Below are 21,949 nucleotides of genomic sequence, written 5' to 3' on the forward strand. Positions count from 1 at the left end.
ATATAATCTTTAAGCTAATAAGGTTAAGCGTATTTGGCTTGCTGTCCGCAATGGAGGGGCTCGAGGAAGCAGCTTCAACTTGAGCTTAGCTATACCCCCCAGTGGGACTACTAATGCTTGGATGAGGAGTATGGTAGCAAGATGCCTAAATTATATTGGTGGAGTTGGGGAGGTGGAGGGATGCCAAAGCAGCTGATGCCAGAGCAAAGTGAGCGGCTGCTTATATGCTCCGGCATTTAATTGAAAGATTATATTGGTTCACTCCTCCTGAAATTACTCTGTGAACCTCCTCACTTTTGTTGTTTCAAGCATAAAGTCACTTAATTTAGATGTTTTTCTTTTCAGAAAACAAGACTTTATCTAATGTCATTTTGCTTCTCAAATAAATGTTCCATGATTTAAGGTATTTTCCTGAAAAACAAGAGGGAAATCGTTCTTTTGCAGTGTAGCGACTGCTGTAGCATGGCGGAAAACCCGGTCTAGATCCCTGGATTTGGTGAGCATGCTAAACACCACCCGTCTGCAGGCCTGGTTCAGCCAATTCAGTATTGGTTTAGTCTGCATGAGTGTTGCTCTCCAATAAATATACATTGGTCATATGGTTATGTACTGTAGGTTTGCATGTGTTTGGCAGCTGTAAGCTGTGTGTATCTTTTGATTTGTCACAACAAGAGGGCTGCAGTTTGTTCTTTCCCCCTCTGTAGGTGTGTTTCATTTGACGGTTTAAGTCAGGCTGTTTTTTATAGCCCCGTAACGTACATTTCCATGCCGTCGTTAAAGGTAAAGATAGTGGTGGTGCTCGCTGCGTTTGCTCCCTGCTTCACATCGCCGATTGTCTCGTAAAAGTTCTCGCAGGTCATGGCCCTGCCCGGACCCTGGGCGGGCTTCTTTTTGGGCTTCAGCGTGTTGCTGGCCAGCTTCTCCCTTTTCCGGTGGGAATCAATGGTGGCGTAAGCCGGGTCCGACTCCACTGCCAGGCCCCGGGGCCACGTCTTCTCGCCCACAGGTTCATAGCAGGGCTCCTCCTGGGAGCCGGTCCTCCCCCACGCCTCTTCCCCCGTGGCTCCGGCAGCGGGCCAGCCCGCGGCACCCCTGTCCTCTTCCTGGGGCGCAGCAGAGGCCATCGGCCTGCTCTCCTCCTGGCTCTGGCCCTGCTGGTGTCTCCTCTTCAGGGTCTTACAAACGGTAGAGTACATGTCAGAGATCTGAGGACAGAGAGAGAGAGAACCGCAGAATGAGAAACACTCAAGAGTGTGCAAAAGATCAGCTGTGCCAAAGTGGATTTCGTAACAACAACAACAGTCCTGTGGAGCAGATTCTCAAGTTACAGTTAGAGTGCTGAAGGACTTGAAGCGCGCCGATTTCAAAGCACAGAACAAATTTGCAAGTGATTACTACATTGTTCTAAGTGGTTTCTATAAGGAGATGTTCCTCTCCCGCAGTTTAACTCTATGGGATTTTTATCTGTATTTTCAGGTGAAAATGTATCACTTAGGCTATGTTCACACAAGCCTTGGTGCTCAATTCCGATTTACTGCTCAGATATGATTTTTTTTTTAATAACAGTTCACATTGTTGTTTTAAATGTGGCCAATATCAGATTCCAGTGTGAACAGATCATAGACTGTAAAATAATATGGACGTAGTGTCCGTGATGTCACCCCTAGGTTTCTGAAGAGCATTTTTGAAGCCCAAAGTGGGCGGAGCTGGCCGTCGCCATCTTGGCAGCGCGTCACTCCCAGATAACCGAAAATGGGCAAAGAGGCGGGATTAGCCGAGGTGACGGCTAACAGACAGCAGACAAACGGCTAGTAGTGACATCAGCGGCAATCCACCTGTCACTCAAGTGGCCACGCCCTTAATTATGCAGAACTTTAAGGCTTAATATAATATAAACGGATGAGTTATATAAAAAACAACTTGTCAAACAGTTGTCATGAAGGGCAACATTAGCTATATAGACCAAAACCACTTTTTGTACCAGGCTGTGAACACTTTTTTTTTTTTTTTTGCTGTAAAGTTGGGCATATTAACATGGGGGTCTATGGGATTGACTCTCTTTTGGAGCCTGTCTCTAGCGGCACGTAGATGAATGCAGTTTAAGTCACTTCCGCCGTGTTGGATTCAAGAGAGAGACAGGAAGGTTGTCGCTTGGAACAGATCATTGTCCTGAACTGACCCGCAAAAGAACGATAAAAAGACGTCACACAGCATGTTGTCATATGGAAATAAACACGGAGGACATTATTAAGTACATGATTACACGTTTATTTATAGTGTGATCTGCCACCGAAGCCAGCAGATTTATGCACAGGCAATACACAAAACAAAGAAGAGGATTTAAAAGAAGAGAGCAGAAATTTTGAAACATTTATGATATGAGCCCTCATGATTTGCTTGCATATAGAGCTGTCACTGTAATACTTATGAGCTCTGACACATGACTGTGTCCTTCACTGAGTACCTTTCGCAACTGTTTTGATAATGTCGGGTATGTAAAAATCTGACTCCCATGAACGCAGAATTGTGATCTAGAGTGACTATTCAGACAGCGGTCGCAGTATCGGATTTAGTAGCACATATGGAAGTGGCACAAATCAGAATGGAAAAGATCAGATTCCATGTGGTTTGAGCTGTTCACACTGTCATGAGAAAAACAGATCTGAGGCTCATGTGGGCGAAAAAAAATCAGATTTGGGCCACATGTAGCCTTAGAATATAATCTATATATCACGATTTGAGGTCTCATTCATGAGCGTAGCACAAATGCTATACAGGACAAGTCCCACATCAAAGTTTATCTCTCAGATTTAGAGTTGATCAATAGTAGCAGTGTAGCCTGGGAAAACCCAGACAACTTCCAGCAAACTGAGATTTGCTCTGAAAGTTTGTGGCAAAGAGCTCATTCAAACCCATTTCCAATCCATCGAAATCGAGGCACCAATCAGAAACGTTGGGCCGGGCTTTACACGATGACGACAGCGCTGCGATTTTGAAGCAGATTTTGTTGCCTACATTACAAAGATGGATGCCGCCGTCGAACATCACTCGTTCGAATCAGCTATCGCGTCTGTTTTACGCGATTTGAACATTTCCTTTTAGTTAAAACCGAGGAAAGAACAACACTTGGAGATGTTTCTCCGCCGCTCTGCATACGTCATCTCCTTCATCGCTCTGATTGGGTTTAGGTCTATCCGCGACGTCCGTTGGTGACGCCCCTCTAGAAATGATTTGTCTATGACGCTTTGCCAGACCATAACTCAGTTACTACTGAGAATGGTCTGGTTTTAACCAGGCTAGTAGCAGTGACAATTGCTTAGCAAACTAAAAGTAAAAGACAACAGGACAGAGAAGAGTTAACACAACCTATAATATGCCTGGCTGAAGATGTAGTATATGTACATAAACGCCCACAGTGTTGAGTATTTGACGGAGGCGTGCGTTGTAACAGGACTCTGCTTGCACACAGCAGAAACATGACCCACTTTGGCCCGTGATCGACAGAGCCAGTGTAAACGCTCTTATCTGGCTGCAGAGAGCAGAAGTGTTACCTAACCCGCAGATAAGCCTGTTAAACTTTCACCACAGCAGCCCACCGAAACGGCTTTAACACCGCTAACCAGACAGGAGCTAAACGGGTGGGAAGATGTCCATGTGGTCCAATACAAGTGTGTGTGTGTGCGTGCTCTGGTAACCTCACATAACCTCTCTCTGCTAGATGGCATTTAGCACTCCCAGCTCAATGGCATGTATAAAATCCCAGTCAGGAACTCAGCTCTCATAGTGACCTTTATGGCATCCGTGTGTAAAGACTGAGGAGATGTTATGGCATGAATAGAGCTGTGCATGCAAACTGAGTTTGTCAACAGCACTGCAGCGTTCAGTATTTTAGCCTGTAGGCCTACTGTATAATCTGCAGGAGGCATTGCATGCGCCTGAACGCAGGCATGACTGAACCAGCCGATTTCAGGAAAACCGCTGAGTTCAATGTTGTGCGAGACTCCCAGATGTGTGTGTGTGTGTGCGTGCGTGCGCCACGCTGATCTCTTCTCCTCCGTGTCGAGCATTGTTTACCGTGCTGTGCAGCGCTTTGCAGAGCGAGAGGAAATCACAATGACGGGGGTTTCAAAACTCTCTGCAGCTGTTGAGAAAGCCTTGAGAGGTTTTTTCCTCTTCCTCTTGCTCTCTCACTCTCTTTCTTCCCCCTTCATATTGCTTCATTCCCTTGCATTTTCACCCCCCCCCCCCCCCCTCCCCCAACACACTTTTTTCTCTTCTTAAAAATGCAGTCTTCTGAAGCAGCTCAGTTGTATGTCTTGTTGTATGTGTGCGTACACACGTTCTCACTGGTGTGTTTGCACTTGACACAAAGGCACAGTGGCACTACAGGTCAGAGATTTCATGAAGTAAGCACAGGAGTGATATCAACCTAATTCTTCAAACATTAGAATTTTTTTTTCTATTTAAAACTGATCTTTTAAGTCAAAGACAATGTAAGAAATGATACGATCAATAAGTTGTGACAACATGTTTTTACATTTCTTTAACTCATCAAAATAAGTTAAGCAATTTTAAAAGTTATACAAGATTCACCTCATTTAAGTCAGTTTAATGTAATTTAAGTTGAAATTACTTAAACATCCAAGTTGATATAATAATTTTATATAATAATTATACATACAGTTTTTACAACACGCACAGAAACTGGTTTGCCCGTGTTCCTTTTATTATTTTCCTTGGTTGTTAATTATAGTTTTACGCACCTATTTCTGTTTAGTTGATTACTCTCCCTTGTATTTAAGCCCTCAGTTTCCTTTGTTTCATTGTCCAGTATTGCTTATGTTAAGGGTGGTTATTCCTGAAGTCTCTAATGTTCACCAAGGCTGCATTTATTTTAATCAAAAATACAGTAAAACAGAGTCATATTGTGAAATAGTATTACAATTTACATTAAATGTTTTCTATTTGAACATATTTTAAAATGTATTTTATTCCTGTGATGACAAAGCTACATTTTCAGCATAATTACTCCAGTCTTCAGTGTCACATGATCCTTTGATTCTTTGATAGATAGAAAGTTGAAAAGAACAGCATTTATTTGAAACAGAAATCTGTTGTACTGTCATAAATGTCTTTACTGTCACTTTTAATCAAATGAATGTGCCCTTGCTGAATAAAAGTACTAAATTTCTTGTTTTGTTTTGTTTTTAAAAAAGGAAAAAGAGAGTAATCTTTTAAACAGTATTGTACAGTATGTCATTTTTGATCTAAAATCATGAAAGGTTCACAGGTGTTATTAGTTCAGTATAATGTGTTAAGTGAAGTGGGCCGCCTACACACTCACACACCCACCTCGTGACATGACTCTGGGCGTGTCTGGACAAGAGAAGGAATGAGCAGAGAAGAGCGTGGAGAAGTGTATTCAGCTCAACGGTTGCAACAGTCAACACTTCTGTCTGAGCCAAAGGAGTTCAGTGTACTGTTACACTACTAATGAACAAAACATGAATAGAATGACATTTAAAAGTTCATTTAATGCCACCCGAGCCACAAATTCTAGAAGTAGAACAAAAGTTAAACGTTTCACTGAAATGTTGTGGTATGATCAATGCAAAATATAAATAATAATAATTTAGAGACTTGTATTTTGAATTAAGATCATTTTCCTTAACCTACTAACTATTTTTCTTGTATCAAGCATAAATATAACTAAATTTAGATAACTTTATAGTTAAAATAGCAACAAAACAAAACTTTGAGATACACTATTGTTCAAAAGTTAGGGGTTGGTAATATATTTTTTTTTAAAGTCTCTTCTGCTCACCAAGGCTGCATTTATTTGATAAAAAAATACAGTAAAAACACTAATATTCTGAAATATTATTATAATTCAAAAGAACTGTTTTCTATTTGAATATATATTAAAATGTAATTTATTCCTGCGATCAAAGCTGAATTTTCAGCATCATTACTCCAGTCTTCAGTGTCACATGATCCTTCAGAAATCATTCTTCTAATATGCTGATTTGATGCTCCACAAACATTTCCTATTATTATCAATGATAAAAACAGTTCAATATTTTTGTGGAAACTGGGACATTTATTCAGGCTTCTTTGATTAATATAATTTTTTTAAAGCATTTATTTGAAGTAGAAAGCTTTTGTAACATTATAAATGTTTTTGAATTTTGAATAAAAGTATTCCCAGACAGCAACACATGTGGATTCCACACATACCAGAAGTGGGCCGAATCTGGACCGACACTATGTTGCTGTCTGGGTTCATAACTTTTGAATAAAAGCACATTTCTTAAAAAATTTTTTTTTTTAAAAATCATACAAACACTAAAATTTTCAACAGTAATGTATATTTTACAAAAAGTCTAATTTATCAGTCTAAAACTATTATCTTACACAGTTTAGCTTTTCTAGTAAATCTTGTTTCGATATTTCCGCTGGAAAACAAGACAAAACTGATGAAGATTTATTTTCCCCCAGTGATAATGGTCCTTGTAAGTTCCTAATAGGATCTAGTATTCTTCAGAATACATTTGCTGTAAACACTGAATCCAGCTTGTAAGTTTTGATTGGCCACAGGAAACCGATTAAACACAGGCTGACCCAGAGTACTCATATTCCTTCCCTCACACCAACCCTGAACTGACAGTCCTTAACCAGCGCAGTCTACAGACCTTTGACCTGACAGTTAGTCATGCCATTCCTAGCCAGCGATAGAGAGAGAGAGGAGGGGGGAGGGAGAGTATAAGGCTCAAACTCTCTCTCTCTCTCTCTCTCTCTCTCTCTCTCTCTCTCTCTCTCTCTCTCTCTCTCTCTCTCTCTCTCTCTCTCTCTCTCTCTCTCTCTCTCTCTCTCTCCTCTCTAGCCACAATTTATCAGACTACAGCCATCATTCCACTCACTTCCTGTGCCAGAAAACACTCTTTATTGACGGACAAAGGTCAGACCAAAGAGGGCCGAAATGTATGCGAATGAGTCCTGGATTTTAGGGGTCAAATGTCAAAATCTGCAACCTGATCCCTTCATGCAAACTTAGACTCAAATGTCCTGACCCCGTCTGCAGTGCTGGGATAGCGAGGGAGACGTTACCTCCACGGCGGTGGGATGGCTGTGTCCGTTCTCCAGCTGAGGAACCCCTGGCACGATGATCTCATCCTCTTCTGGTGGTTTCCAAATGTACTGCTCCCCGTTGCCCATGAAGACCGCCTCCTGTTGGACACACGAGGAACACACAGGCTGGTCAGATCCCCTCGAGGGGATGATAACACACTGAATTTTGTCATATGAACGGTGGCCAGTCCATTCTTCCGTTTGTGTCCCACAGAAGGAAGAAAGAAAGTTCATTGTGGCCTGAAATGCCTGAACTGTTCCTTTAATTTCGTACTTATTGGTGTTTGTTTCTACAATGGAAGTGTTCTGTGAGTTAATGATTACAGGAGCAGATATGTACGCCGCGTATAGACTCAATGATTAAAGAGGGAGAGAAACACACCTCCTGTATGAATGATTAATACTACCAGTAGATGAATGGATACAGTGTTTGCTGCTATTTATTTCCCTGGCTGAAGCCACTACCTGCTCTCTGTGGTTCCTCCCTGATGCCTTTAACAAAAAAAAAAAACACATGGCGGGACGGGCAGCCAGCCAACACATCTTACATAATCATCAGGCCCACTGCACTGGAGTGATGCACAACTGCACTGCATGATCGCTCTTACACAAACTTCAATAATATTTACATTAGATGCAGACTCGGAAATAATGCAGGTCAAACAAACACACACCCACACACACACACACTACATATTATTTAACTTTGCTTGAACATTAAGTAAGCCTACTGTATGTCAGATTTAGAAAAACAGGTATGCACCAAATACTGTACAATACCATGCCTGTGTAAACAAGCCGTCAATCAACAAACTTGTGACAAAGAAGATTTTAATCTCCATGTGGCAAACTAATGGCACTCACAAATACACACACACACACACACACACACACAAATAGAGACAAGTAGAGCAGTGCTGAGTTAACAGGAAGACAGAATCATTATCCGATCATTGTCTGAGTGTTTTCCATTTTAAAGGAACCATCTTTACACATGCTGTTCAAATCACATCTGTCCTTGAAAACATAAACAGGTATCAGCCGACCACGAATATGGGTGAAACGCAAACAGAAGCACAGAGTATTAGCTAAAACAACTGACATTGCATCACTTGTCATCAATTTATTTATTTTTTTCTAAATAAATAAATACAAATAAATAAATACAAATACTTCTATGTATTTTTTTTAATCTTTAAAGTATCTTTAATTTTATGTCAGCTCACTTTATACTTTCAAATGAGTTAGATTATGGGCAACATTTTAACACTTGCTAATGTTAATTTCTTGAACCTGTTTTAATCTAAAACATTTAACATCTAACATTCTGAAAAAATGGGCCCTTTAAAAGTCATCATTCATGCAAATCAGTCATGAAGATTTTAGCTAATGCGTCAGTTTGGTGAACGTAGGATATTTTTATATGAAACAGCAGTATCTAGTGGTCAACACATATAACTGCACTACTAGGCTCTGCATTCAAGAGCTTGCCACTTACATCTGTGCAAATGGCAGACAATTATAACAAAAGCCACTTTTTTGCATGTCTATTGCCTGGAAATAGAATGCATGGCCTTGGCGTTGCATAAATGCTCTACTAGTTGAGCTACAGGAACATCAACATTAGAAAGACTTACATTTATGAAGAAAATGAGAGTAGGCTACCTTAAAGATGCTAGGGTGTTCTAAGTTGTTAGCATGGCATTGCTATGCAATTGCAAAGTTGTTCTGGGGTGTTTGCTAGGGTATTGCCACGCAGTTGCTAAGTTGTTCTGGGGAGTATGTGGTGCTTTATTATGTGGTTGCTGGGGTGTTTTGGGTGGTTGATAGGTTGTTGCAAGGTTTTAGTGCACTACTATGTGGTTGCTAGGGCGTTGCCATGCAGTTGCTAAGTTGTTCTGGAAAGTTTCAAGTGCCTTATTTTGTGGTAGTTGGGAGTGTTTTGGGAGGTTGCTACGGTGTTGCTAGGTAGCCGCTAATTTGTTCTAAGGTTTTTTGTCTGCTACTATGTGGTTGCTGGGTTGTGTTTCCCAAAGACAACAATGGTCACAAGATCTGTCGTTACAAATAGAGTTCAATGGAACTTGCGACCATAATTGGTTAATGATGCTTTTGGGAAACACAGCCCAGGATTGTTTCTAGGGCATTGCTAAGCAGTTACTAAGTTGTTCTGAGGTTATAGTAAGTTATTGGGTTGCAGGAGTTTTCTTGGTGGTTGCTAGGGTGTTGCTATAAGGTTGCTAAGTTGTTCTGAGAGGGGTTTTGGTGCATTACTATGGTTGCTGAGTTGATCTAGTTGCTTGCTAGGGTGTTCTTGCCCTTTGGGGCGACTAAATATAGCTCCTACATCAGAGTAGGGTCTAAACCAGCACAATAGGAACTACCAGTGACATAAGTGTACTGTACGCTGATTGGCCGAACGCTTGTGAAACACCGGCAGCTGCCATTTCTAAAAAGCTGTGTAAACACAGTTTATAGCCTATATATTTACTCTACGAACATGTAAACCAGAGATAGATGGCCCGACGCCGAAGTCTAGGCACTTCTCAACCTTTACGATAAGCAGGAAATCCAACGTGACTTTGAAGGGACCAAGAAAAACATGATTGTATATTTCTGCTCAGCTAGCGACACAAACGCTATAATACTTTTTTCATATACTACTGTTTACTTTCTTTGTTTAACCGTTCTATACAATAACGTATTAGATAGGACTGTTAAACAGACCGTAAAGTGATGAAGATGGAGAATGGGAGTGCTGTGTGCTCAGGCTCTGGCTAAGTCGTTCTCAGCGCCGTCAAAATAAAAGTCCCGCACAGGACGTAAGTGACGGCTTACGTCACTTCAAAGTTCCAACTGGCGGTGCGAACGCAACTAGGAATATGATCGTAGGGGAACATTTAGTTCTCGGGGGACACCCCTGGTGGCTAGTACCTATAACTGAGTTCCTATAGGCTAACCACCCGGTGCGAAAGCCCCTCCATACATGGACCAAGTCCCCCCTTCAAGGTTTCTGTGGGTTTTTGCTGCCCATTTTTGGTTATGAACGTATGTTTTTGACTATAACTGTTTTGGATGTGTGGCTGATCTGTGTCATCTTCACCTTTGGGAAATTGGGTAGGTGAAATGGTTCCACGGATTTCCTAGGCAAGGTGCTGCTGGAGGACTCGCTGCTGGACACGCTCTGGTGCTCCCTTTCTCCATCCTCCACCACTTCCTCCCTCCTGCCGCGCTCCAGCTTCTTCATCTTCCGTATAGAGGCGTATTCTGCCGTCACCGCCTCTTGACTCACGCCTCCTCTGCTTCCACCTTGGCCATTCCCACTGGACGTCGGGCTGTGGGCTCGGCGCTGAGTGGGCGTGTTGGTTGACGGCGGGACAAGGGCAGCAGGCGGAGCAGCTTTATCAGCCCCTTTGATTCCAACGCTCTCATACAGGCCGTCATCTGGTGGGAGGGACGTGGGAGAGGCGTGGCGGGAAACTTCGGAGTAGGTGTGCTCACGTTCCTCGCTGTCAGGTTTGTTGGGAACGCGAGGCAGTTGGCGGGCCGGGCTGGGTCGGAGGTCAGAATTGGAGCGGCGGGTATGCAGGAGCAGGAGGTCCATGCTGGCCGGCCGGCTCTTAGGGGCGCCTGTCAATCCAAATAACACGGATTAAGACAAGAGAGATGGGAAAGATTAAACAGAGGATTAAGATTAAAGACAGTCTGGAGTATTGATATCAGATACAATAATGAACACGCACATATTACAAAGGGTCATTAGAAATGTCACATTATTTGACATTACTCCAGGGAAACACAAGAGGGCAGACCATTACTATTTGATTATCTCGTATTTCCAACACACTCCCAAATTGACATATCTTTAAACCTGCATACATACAGTACAATGAGTTAAAAGCCAACATGAAACTTCACTGGCAACTCCGTTTAAAATAAAAATGTGAATTTGTGTCTTCTAAAGTATGAATCGCATGATTTTACCAAAGCTGAAAATGGTCAAATGAAACATTTACCTTTTTTTGTATTTTCAGTTAGCTTTCAGTTAGCAAGCTAACAGTTTAGCATACTAGCATTGCATACCACTGCCGATCTTGCATGACATTGGCGTTGAAACTTGTGGTCTTGGTGACATCATCAGAAAAAGGAAAGTCATTTCACAGTTGAAGCAATTTCTAGCATGAAAACTTTAGTTTAGCATGGTAATGTTAGCATGGTAATAGTTTAGCAATGACAATGTATTTGGTCTTGGCGGAACAGATCTGCTACGCTGCTGTTGATTTTTGCTGCTGCTGCAGAGCAAGTGCATAGATACGTGCTACTGCCAATACACACACAGACACACTGCTACTTGTTAGCATGTGAGATATTCTGCTACTGTACAAATAGCATATATGAATTAACTGTAGCCGATCTATACAGGTGGAGCTGGGGAAGGAGGAGGGTTTCAGAAAAACTTTGAAAGTGTGCTGCAAACTGTTACAGCGAACACTGACCAACTTTGTAAATGCTGAGCTGCAAGCTCGTTGCCTGCAAATGCAACAGGAACCAATCAGCTTGTGCCTTGTAGTTAAGTTAAGGACCCATCCTTTTTCTGGGGGGTTAAGTTGGAATAATGTGGATTGATGAATCCAGCATATTGCAACCAGGAGCAAGCATTACGAAAGTAAATAGGGTCAGTCTTGATTTCATGTTGACCTTCACAGAATTGGGACCTATTTTGTGTATTTGTGTACACTAAATGGAACTGAGTATCCATTGGTCTGGATGTAAAAGATCAGAAGCTGATATATATAAGGCTTTGAGGCGTGTGTGTTCTCTGTCTATAGCTTGACAACTGTCTTTCTCAGCCTCGCAGATCACAGGTTTGTGGCGGTGGGAAGTGGGAACACACTGGAACATATTACCATGACAAGCCTCTGGAGACGTCAGCCTTTGCACGCACGTGCGTCGGCCAGTTCATATATGCGTGTGTGTGTGTGTGGTAAATGAGTATGTGTGTACAAGTGTCATAAAGAGCAGTGAATTCTCTCTGTCTCTCTCACCGTTGGCGTTGCAGGGCAGCCTGTGCATGTCATGCAGGCGGGTGTCAGATTTACTCATTGAGTTCAGCTTGGACTGGCGCAGCGCAGCCTGTGATACAAAACATTATCATGTATACGTATGTACATCCATGTCCATAATTACACTGTGTAAATATGTGTGTGTGTGTTCATTTATACTTATTTGCACTCACTGTTTCCAATTTCTGACCCCCTCCGTTGGCTTGGCCATGTTTGCTCTTGCTTTTTCTGCAGACAAAATGAGACACACTCTTTGTGAGGACAACATAAGATACAACATACATGCAAAGAAAGTTTTTAATGATTGGAACATTCTATGAGTATATTGCAATACTAGCTCTGTTCCCAAATCGAGTGAGATGCCAACCTAGTTAGTATTTTAAGGCACCTTCTGTGACCTCCAGAGTGACACAAGCTTTGCGGTGCCAGGCGCGACACAAGTGTTTTTTGCTAGTTTTAACCCGACGCAGTTATCATTTTCACGTCCTGTGCCACGTTGTTTAAATAGCAATTGCATTTGTGCCCATTTGTGCGCCCATGCGTGCGCTGGTCTGAAAACGAGGTGTGTTCGGGCGCTTTGTTGGCGCGTTGCTACTTTGAGGCAGCTGAAATAGACTGCACCATTGACCAACGAAAACCTGGTCTGAAGTCAATGGTGCAATATTTTGTTTGTTATTTAAAGAGCGCGTTAGTAATATGCGCCTATAGGCGGGTGCACAACGCGCGTACACTTTGTCCCATAGATGGTCTGCTTGCGCTCTTTAACCTTGCTTTAACGGAGCAGATCCAATTCCTCGCTAGGGAAGAGGTCAGTTTTTCCACTTGCAAATTCTGCCATGGCGGGAGAGCAACTGGCTTTTAAAGGGAATAGGAGATGAGACTCTGATTGGTTTATTGCACGTTACGCCCAAAACAACCCTTTAAGACCATCGTTAAACTAGCAAAAGTGGATTCGACATGCCCCATGTGCAAGCCTGGGAAAACCCAGACAACTTCCGGCAAATTTAGATTTGCTCTGAAAGTTAGTCTGGCAAAGAGCTCATTCAAGCCCATTTCCAATCCGTCGAAATCGAGGCACCAATCAGAAACGTTGGGGCGGGCTTTACACGATGACGACAGCGCTGGGATTTTGAAGCAGATTTTGTTGCCTACATTACAAAGATGGATGCCGCCGTCGAACATCACTCGTTCGAATCAGCTATCGCGTCTGTTTTAAGCGGTTTGAACATTTCCTTTTAGTTAAAAACCGAGCAAAGAACAACACTCGGAGATGTTTCTCCAGGCTATACCCAAGTGCACTTGCGCCATGCGCTTTAGACCATGCGCTCAGATCATTAAAATAGGGCCCATCATGTTGCCTTCTAAGATACCTCATTTTGTAACACATCCAAGATGGAGGGCAAATCAAGAGCAAAAAATGTTACAAATATATTTCATTCACCAATGGAAAGTATAAATTAATTTAACCCAATATCTGTGTGTGCCTTTTAATGTTGTTGCTGTGTGGCGTGAAGTTGTAGAGCACAACAGTGATCATCAACTTTTTCCAGGCTTGGTTCCAGTGTTTTTTCCATTCATTTTTACTATAAACATTTTTTTTTAAACTTTAATAGATGAATAATAGAAAATAATGAAACATTCAGAAATAACGTTTTCATAACTTAATGGGAACGTTAGCAAAACATTCTTAAAACATATTTTTGCTAGCTAGGCAAACGTTGCTGGTCTGGAAAGTGATGTACATGGTGATTGGTTGCATTGGTCGGCGTCTGTCGTCGAGTCAAGTGTGCATTGGCCTCTAGAAAGCTGCTTCTTTAGTAGAATAGACATGCAGCTCGCTGGCTTTTGTAACAGAGCTATTGTGCACTCTTGAATATGCCAGGAAGTAAAATTCCACTACAGCGAGTGTTTGTAATGGCTCTCAGTGGGGTTGGCAGGGCTGGGATGATGTAATCATGAGGGACTAGATGTGATGCAGGTGTGGTGGAGGAAGAGAGAGCGAGAAGGATGGATAGGTAACCCTGACGATCCCTCCTCCCTTGCTTTTCTTCTCCTCTCATTCCCTACACACACCAGGTGTGACATCAATTATAGCTTCTCTCACTCCACCAATCCAACAGCCTGCGAAATACACACATTTTTTTTCACACACCTTTTGGTTCTTCTCAGTCTCACCCCATTTTTAACATCCACTGCTACCCACATCCCTCACACTTACGCAAATCTGTGAAACAGAGGATTTTCTCTTTTCTCTCTGTTTTACACCCTTAAACTATGGGAAGGAAGAAGGCGTTTATGGATGAATAGATAAGACATTAAAAAATTAAAATAGCGTAATGCATATGCCTCATAGAACTGAGAAGTCACAGCCGTAATGACAGTGTTTGCTGTTTGTTTGTAGTTGCGAGGGCTGTATCGCTCCATTTCCCTGTGAAGGTCAGAACTCAGGAGGCCGGAGGGACACGTTTGCACCTCGGTTTTAGTGACCCAGTGTCTACACACACATGACTTGCAGAATGTACACACTGCAAAGCCGCACGCAGCAAAATCACAGCTGCACTCTGCGTTTGCAATCATGGATACCGCATTAGCATAGCCGTGTTTTAAAGGAATATTCCAGGTTCTGTACAAGTTAAGCTCAATTTAAAGGCACAATGTTGATTTTCACAAAATTAATTTTGACTCAACACAAAAAAAGCGAAAAAGAAAAATAATCGAAGAACCTACAATCAGTGTTGGGGAAAGTTCCTTGTAAAAGTAATGTGTTACAATATTGTGTTACTCCCTAAAAAAGTAACTAATTGCATTACTTAGTTTTTATGGAGGGTAATGAGTTATGTTACTTTTGCTTTACTTTTCAAAGACATTGTTTAATTAAGTGAGATGAAGTATATTTGTATTAACATATTTTATTATTCCACGTTGAATAGATAATGATGAATTTACCATATAAAGTCCATATGTCTGGTGCAGTCAAGTCTTCACAAGAAGTGTTTATTAATATATTGAATTAGCTTTGATTTTATATTTTCAGTTTTCATTTTCGTTTTCGTAAATTTGTTTCTTATGTGCTTGTCATTTCATTCGTTTTTTTTCTGTTTTGAACCTCCCACATTATATGAACTGAATTACAACCTTTAACTAATTTTTATTTTAGTTTTAGGTTTAGTAATTTTAGTACTTTAACTTATTTCATTAAGTTTCCAACATGTTTATTCTTCTTTTAAGTTTTTTTTTTATGTTAATCTAATATTTATATTTTATTTTAATTTAGATTTATTTACCCCAAAATATTTTTTAATAGTTTTAAGTTAACAATAAAAAAAACACTGTTCTGAGGTCATGTGATGTGAACAAAAGGTCATTTTTACATATGTTTTTGCTAAATTTAAATAATTACTTGCTTAAAAAATAATCTTCCCCTCCATTTCCAACCTGGCATTGGATAAAAACATGCATGAATGGCGTTTGGCGTCTTTGACACCAAACCTGGTGAGATTATATTTAAGAGCTGCAGAATGTAGTGTATGAGTAGTATATTTTATGGTACTTTATATTTTATGGCCACTATATGCTTTCATTGTATAGAAAAGAGCAGCTTGAACATTATTCAAAATATCTCCTTTTGTGTTCCACAGAATCTAATAAGAATACTTTCTAAGAAGAAAGTAACAACATGAGGGAGAGTAAATGAGGAAAAGATTTTTAGGTGAACTATCCCTTGAACTCTGCGATGGAAATGAGATGGAACATTTCAATACTTAGAAAGGGGTTTTACTCAATCATAATTTGTGTATCTCAGAACAACGAGCTCAGTGTGTGTTTTCCATTACGCATCTGTTGACTTTGCTGCAATGCCAGCACAAATTTTCAGCCGTATTTAGTGTACCTCTATTTTTACCGTTGGAATGACACTAAAACAAACACACTTGGCTTCTGTACAGTTAGCTTGTATTCCCATGCTCTAACAATTCAGAGCGAGTTGTTTTGCAGTGAAGCAAAAACATGACTTTGTGGTGAAAATGCAACAAAAGAGTCTAGTCCCCATTCTTCATTTCTGTGAAACGTTATGCAAAACCGAAATAGAACAATGCCTGAGAGTATGTGAAACTGATTTGTTGGAGGGTTTCGTTCCTTGTAATATCTCGAAGCAAAAGTCTTTGTCACAAACGAGCATCCGACGCAGAGCTTAACTTCCCAGCGAAACGGCTCCTACAGAGGGCACGCAATCTGCTGAAGGAGTGATATTAGCATTCATCAAGTCGCTCCACAGCAGGAAAGGAGAGATAGAGACAGTAAGAGAGATAGAACTAAAGAAAAAGAGGAGGATGTGCCCTGACACAAGAGTGGGGGAGAGTTTTTAAGAAGCCGACGCATTCTTCTGACATATGAGTGGGGTGCGTCTGTGCAGAAACACTTTTATGTGCAAACGAACAAACAGCTCAGGAATGAAGCATTATGGATGGGAATCATAAGGATCCTGGTTTGGTTTCTGATTGCTCTTAACAATTCCAGTTCCTTAACGATTCTTCAATTAATGGTTCTTCAGTACTTTTGAGGAAGAACATGTGGAAATAAGAAATTCAGTTCTTATTGCTCCTACTCAGCAGTTGCCACATGATGAGATATTTCAGATTGTAACAGAAAAGATACAACAAATCCGATTTAAAGTCTTGCATAAGGTGCGTTTACACATCATTTGGATGCAGCCCTGAATGAAGCATAATCGAAGAATGTCATTTCGAATGAAATCAGGCCAAAGTGTGTTTTGGAAGTTCGCAACAACCTGCTAAAGCAAACTTTCTGGAAAAGCTGGTAAACATCTTTGAACTGCCATTGGTCCGTGGCGATGTGTACTAGGTAGGTGTGACTCTGAGGCTCCGCCTTCTTTGAAGTGGAAAGTTGAAATTTACAAGTGGAAAGATGTAAACATCAGCAAACATGAAATGTGTCAGTAAATCAAATCAGTGACTTTACATTGTTTCTCTTCGTAGGATGAAAATAATATGTTATTGAAGCTGATTCTATTATAGAAAGCGATCAAAGAACGCTCCCTTTACAATCGCTGGAGCTGTCAATCAAATAGCGAGAGTTTATCAGAGTCCGAGTTCTGGATTCTCGCCAAAACTCGTGTTATAATCAACGAATCTCTTATTTACATTGTGTTTGCACTGTTAGTTATGATGAAATCATTCGTTAGTGCGCAGAAATCGAGTTGCAAAGATGAGATCACTGCATTCATGTGCTCAACATGTCTGTGATTCTCTACAATGATCATCACTGCAGCCTTTCATAACACAATATAAATATAATTCCATAGATATAAATGCTATAATCAATACTTTTGACGATTAGTTAACCTTGAGAGCTGTAATAGTAAAAACATGCTAAAAGTTTTTGAGAGAGTTACACATTCATATGCGAAGATGTCAGCCAATCACAGCAGTGGGCGTTTACACTGAAGTCTCACAGCAGACACGCCCCTTCAAACAGAGCGTTCAAACCAGAGGGATAAAATCAGGGTAGGAAAACTGCCTTTTATTTCTATATTTTGACAATTTTTGATGTAAACAATCATACTAACATTATAAGTCCACTCCATTATAAAACAATAAAACAATGCAGTTCATGACCCCTTTACAATATGGAATGTGATGAACGACTGGTTCTCCACCCTAGAATTATAGGTAAAAGGTGTTTGCAGTCTGTGTGTGAGCATTTACTCACCTCTGACACCCCACACACACCAAGACGATAAGGATGGTGACCACGAAGGCAGAGGCCGCTGCGATGGCCCCCAGTATCAGCACCTTGGGGAGATCTGAAAACATTCCACTGAGCTGCAGACACACACACACACACACAGGTCCTGCCGTACGGCTCGTCCAGGGCACCTGCAGACAGAAAGAGATAACAGAAAAAAAGACTTTTAAACAAGGTCAAGGCATGTCAAGATGTTTAATATCAATATTTTATAGTAAAGCGTATTTTTTGACATTTTGCCGATGGACTGGCAACTCATTGCCTGATAAAGGTGACCCACATAATGTGAAACTGTTAAAGTGCCCCTATTATGCTATTTTAAAGGTTCCTACGTTTTTTTTTAAGGTTTCCAACAACAAGTTTACTAGGTCAAAACACTTTAATTTTCTCCTATAATGCACTGCAGCATCACCTCTTTCCTCACAGTGTCTGAAACAGTTTGTTCAATGTCCCCACCTTTCTGAGAGCTTACACTGCTCTGATTGGTCAGCTGGCCCAGTCTGTTGTGATTGGTCTACTCTGCTCTGATTGGTCAGATGACCCAGTCTGTTGTGATTGGTCTACTCTGCTCTGATTGGTCAGATGGCCCAGTCTGTTGTGATTGGTCTACTCTGCTCTGATTGGTCAGATGGCCCAGTCTGTTGTGATTGGTCTACTCTGCTCTGATTGGTCAGGTGGCCCAGTCTGTTGTGATTGGTCTAATCTGCTCTAATTGGTCAGATGGCCCAGTCTGTTGTGATTGGTCTACTCTGCTCTAATTGGTCAGATGGCCCAGTCTGTTGTGATTGGTCTACTCTGCTCTGATTGGTCAGGTGGCCCAGTCTGTTGTGATTGGTCTAATCTGCTCTAATTGGTCAGATGGCCCAGTCTGTTGTGATTGGTCTACTCTGCTCTGATTGGTCAGATGGCCCAGTCTGTTGTGATTGGTCTACTCTGCTCTGATTGGTCAGGTGGCCCAGTCTGTTGTGATTGGTCTAATCTGCTCTAATTGGTCAGATGGCCCAGTATGTTGTGATTGGTCTAATCTGCTCTAATTGGTCAGATGGCCCAGTCTGTTTTGATTGGTCTAATCTGCTCTAATTGGTCAGATGGCCCAGTCTGTTGTGATTGGTCTACTCTGCTCTAATTGGTCAGATGGCCCAGTCTGTTGTGATTGGTCTACTCTGCTCTGATTGGTCAGATGGCCCAGTCTGTTTTGATTGGTCTACTCTGCTCTGATTGGTCAGATGGCCCAGTCTGTTGTGATTGGTCTACTCTGCTCTAATTGGTCAGATGGCCCAGTCTGTTGTGATTGGTCTACTCTGCTCTGATTGGTCAGATGGCCCAGTCTGTTGTGATTGGTCTACTCTGCTCTGATTGGTCAGATGGCCCAGTCTGTTGTGATTGGTCTACTCTGCTCTGATTGGTCAGATGACCCAGTCTGTTGTGATTGGTCTACTCTGCTCTGATTGGTCAGATGGCCCAGTCTGTTGTGTCACAAACAGCCATATTACACACTACATGAAAGGTAATATACAAAGAAGCATAATAGATGCACTTTAAGTGAATATTTACATTAATAAACATTAGTTTAAACATTAGTAAATAACAAGGAAACATTTAACGTATAAACAGAGTAATTGTGTGAAAGTGCTGTTTGTGTAGCTTTGGAAGTTTATGGTTTGGAGCAAGTATTAATTATTCAGTGGTTTTATTTATATATATATATTTACCCCATGCAGCTCACATGCTCCTACTATGACCAATATACTCTAAAGCAAGAAGAAAACTGAAAAACGTTTTTTTTTTTTTTCCATTCAGCAACTTTCTGACTCAAATTAAAGTTTTTTTAAAAAGTAGCCTATCTCTGCCAGTTGCTTTTAACGCTGGCTAAATGTGTTTCAAATCACTTGCACTACTTCGTATTGCTTGGATACATCAGTGACAGACATGGCTGCCGTTTAATCTGTCTCTGTGTACAGTAATGCCGGGGATTAAATCTGAAGTTTAATATTAGTTGCTGAGGCATACAGGCAAAGCTAAGCTAACCATTGCAAAGCTTTAACGTCTCAGTCATCATGAAGATAAATACATAAAGTCACTCTGTATTATATATGATGCTCTCGTCCAGCTTCCTATGATGATTTAATGCAACATGAGTAAAGAGAGTTCACTTACTATGTAAATACTATGTTTTTTGAATGTGTAGTAGCTACTATGGTATGGTATTCTTTGAAGTGCCATGTAAATACCATGGTACATGAACATTCAGTTATATGGTTTATAAGTAGTGTGATATTATCAGATGCAATGCAACAAGCTTCTATAGCAACAAGCAGTTTGACAACTGCTGGGTTATGTGACAAAATCACAGTGAATCATAATAGGCTATATACACTATACCGTTCAAAAGTTTGGGGCTAGTTGAAAGAAATTAACACTTTTATTCAGCAAGGACACATTAAATTGATTAAAAGTGAAAGTACATGTTACAAAAGATTTCTATTTCAAATAAATACTGTTCTTTTTAGTCTCTCAAAAAACAAAAACAAAAACATCAAGATGATGAACTACTAAAATATTTTCACTATTTTTCTATAAAACAGCACCTGGTCCTGACATTTGTCATCGTGTCATAAAAAATGCCAGCCTGGCATATGAATAAATCCATCATCGTGTCGTTTGTTGAGCACATACATCAGCACTAAAGAGAGCAGTGATGATGTTTGGAGTGAAGCTAGCTGGACTCATTCCTCTCCTTTACACATGGGATCAAATATCAATTTTTCAAGATGGCCTGAGCTTTCCCCTCTGAACACACACACAAAACAACACACATGCAGCCAGAGGAGAAATGTGGCCAAAGCTTAGGATTAGACTGAGAAAGAGAGAGCGGGATATGACAAAAGACCGACTAAGGAAAGCAGGTCATGGAAACCCAAAAGCCACCATTTTTATGATGGTGGGTGTGAATTGCGTGCATGTGTGTGCCTGGTTTATAAAACAAGCCTCGGTGTGAGATAAACGCTGTTCTCAAAGATATTATTGCATCCTTCTACCATCCCAAAAATTCACCCCTCCCTCCCTTCCTCCCTCCCTCCCTCTCTCCTCCGTCTGATGCTGCTGTCAGCACATTTCCTAAATATTCCGCCGGATCCAGAGAGAGCGGCTGAGAAGCCTGCAAAATCTGCAGCCAAACGACGAAAGGAAAGAAAGCGGGGAGAGTAGGCTCCTGAAATAAATGGAGGCGTAGAAACCCGACAGATAGAATTAGGCTTCGGACGAGTCTTTAAACAGGGCAAGTATTTAGAGGAGTGTGTTGTTTAGTGCTTCCCCATGGGAAGGTTTCTCTAGCAACAATTCATACGTCTCTGTTGTTCCCACCTCTCACCATGGCAGCGTTGATGAACGCACAAACGCAACATATACGTGCACACACACTTTAATCTAAGTGCGTGTAGCAGAGCATTTCTCTGCACAGAGGAAATGGCAAGTGTGCAATGTGTCGCAATGCAATGTGCATTTTCCCTGAATTACCACAGAAAAAAAGCTTTCTTTATGGTTCAACCTGCACTTTCAGCACCTTAAATGCGTCATTTAAAGACAAAAAAAAAAGAAAAAAGGTTTGACCTATGAAGAATGACTCTATTTAGATGGAAATCAACTACAATATTTCTCAATGACAAAAGTCTCATTACAGCAAATGTGCATTGCCATGTACATAGTTTCTGCCACCCAGGCTCATTGGAAAAGCATGCCTGAGGCGATATTTCAGCAAAATGATATTTCGTTGCTTCGTGCACATTTCACAACACTTTTTCAAATTGAAATGTCCAGTAAGTGGCGCTGAAAGCATGTTTCAGTTTTATCCGAAAGAGATGAACGTGAAGTTGTTGTGCGTATTGTATTTGGTGAGTGGTGCTAAAAGGTTCATGCAAAAGCAAATGTGAGATAAAAACGCATTTTCTAAAGCAACCATGCCATTGGCTTGATTCTACAAGTCTTTGAGCTCTTTT

General features: G+C 41.1%; 1 protein-coding gene across 1 annotated transcript in view; it reads right to left on the reverse strand.

Annotated features, from left to right (window-relative positions):
• Positions 1-552: 552 nt before the first annotated feature.
• Positions 553-21,949, reverse strand: part of LOC130070793 (uncharacterized) — a 52,707-nt gene continuing 31,310 nt past the window's right edge. The window contains exons 2-7 of the mRNA XM_056235316.1: positions 17,919-18,085; positions 12,365-12,419; positions 12,174-12,261; positions 10,232-10,758; positions 7,108-7,227; positions 553-1,205 (exon numbers count right to left, since the gene is read on the reverse strand). Coding sequence (XP_056091291.1) covers positions 741-1,205; positions 7,108-7,227; positions 10,232-10,758; positions 12,174-12,261; positions 12,365-12,419; positions 17,919-18,022 — 1,359 coding nt within the window. The 5' untranslated portion in view covers positions 18,023-18,085 and the 3' untranslated portion in view covers positions 553-740. The remainder of the gene's footprint in view (positions 1,206-7,107; positions 7,228-10,231; positions 10,759-12,173; positions 12,262-12,364; positions 12,420-17,918; positions 18,086-21,949) is intronic.

This window comes from Rhinichthys klamathensis, unplaced genomic scaffold, assembly GCF_029890125.1.
Source record: "Rhinichthys klamathensis goyatoka isolate OS25496 unplaced genomic scaffold, OSU_Roscu_1.1 h1tg000419l_1, whole genome shotgun sequence".
Classification (NCBI taxonomy): domain Eukaryota; kingdom Metazoa; phylum Chordata; class Actinopteri; order Cypriniformes; family Leuciscidae; genus Rhinichthys; species Rhinichthys klamathensis.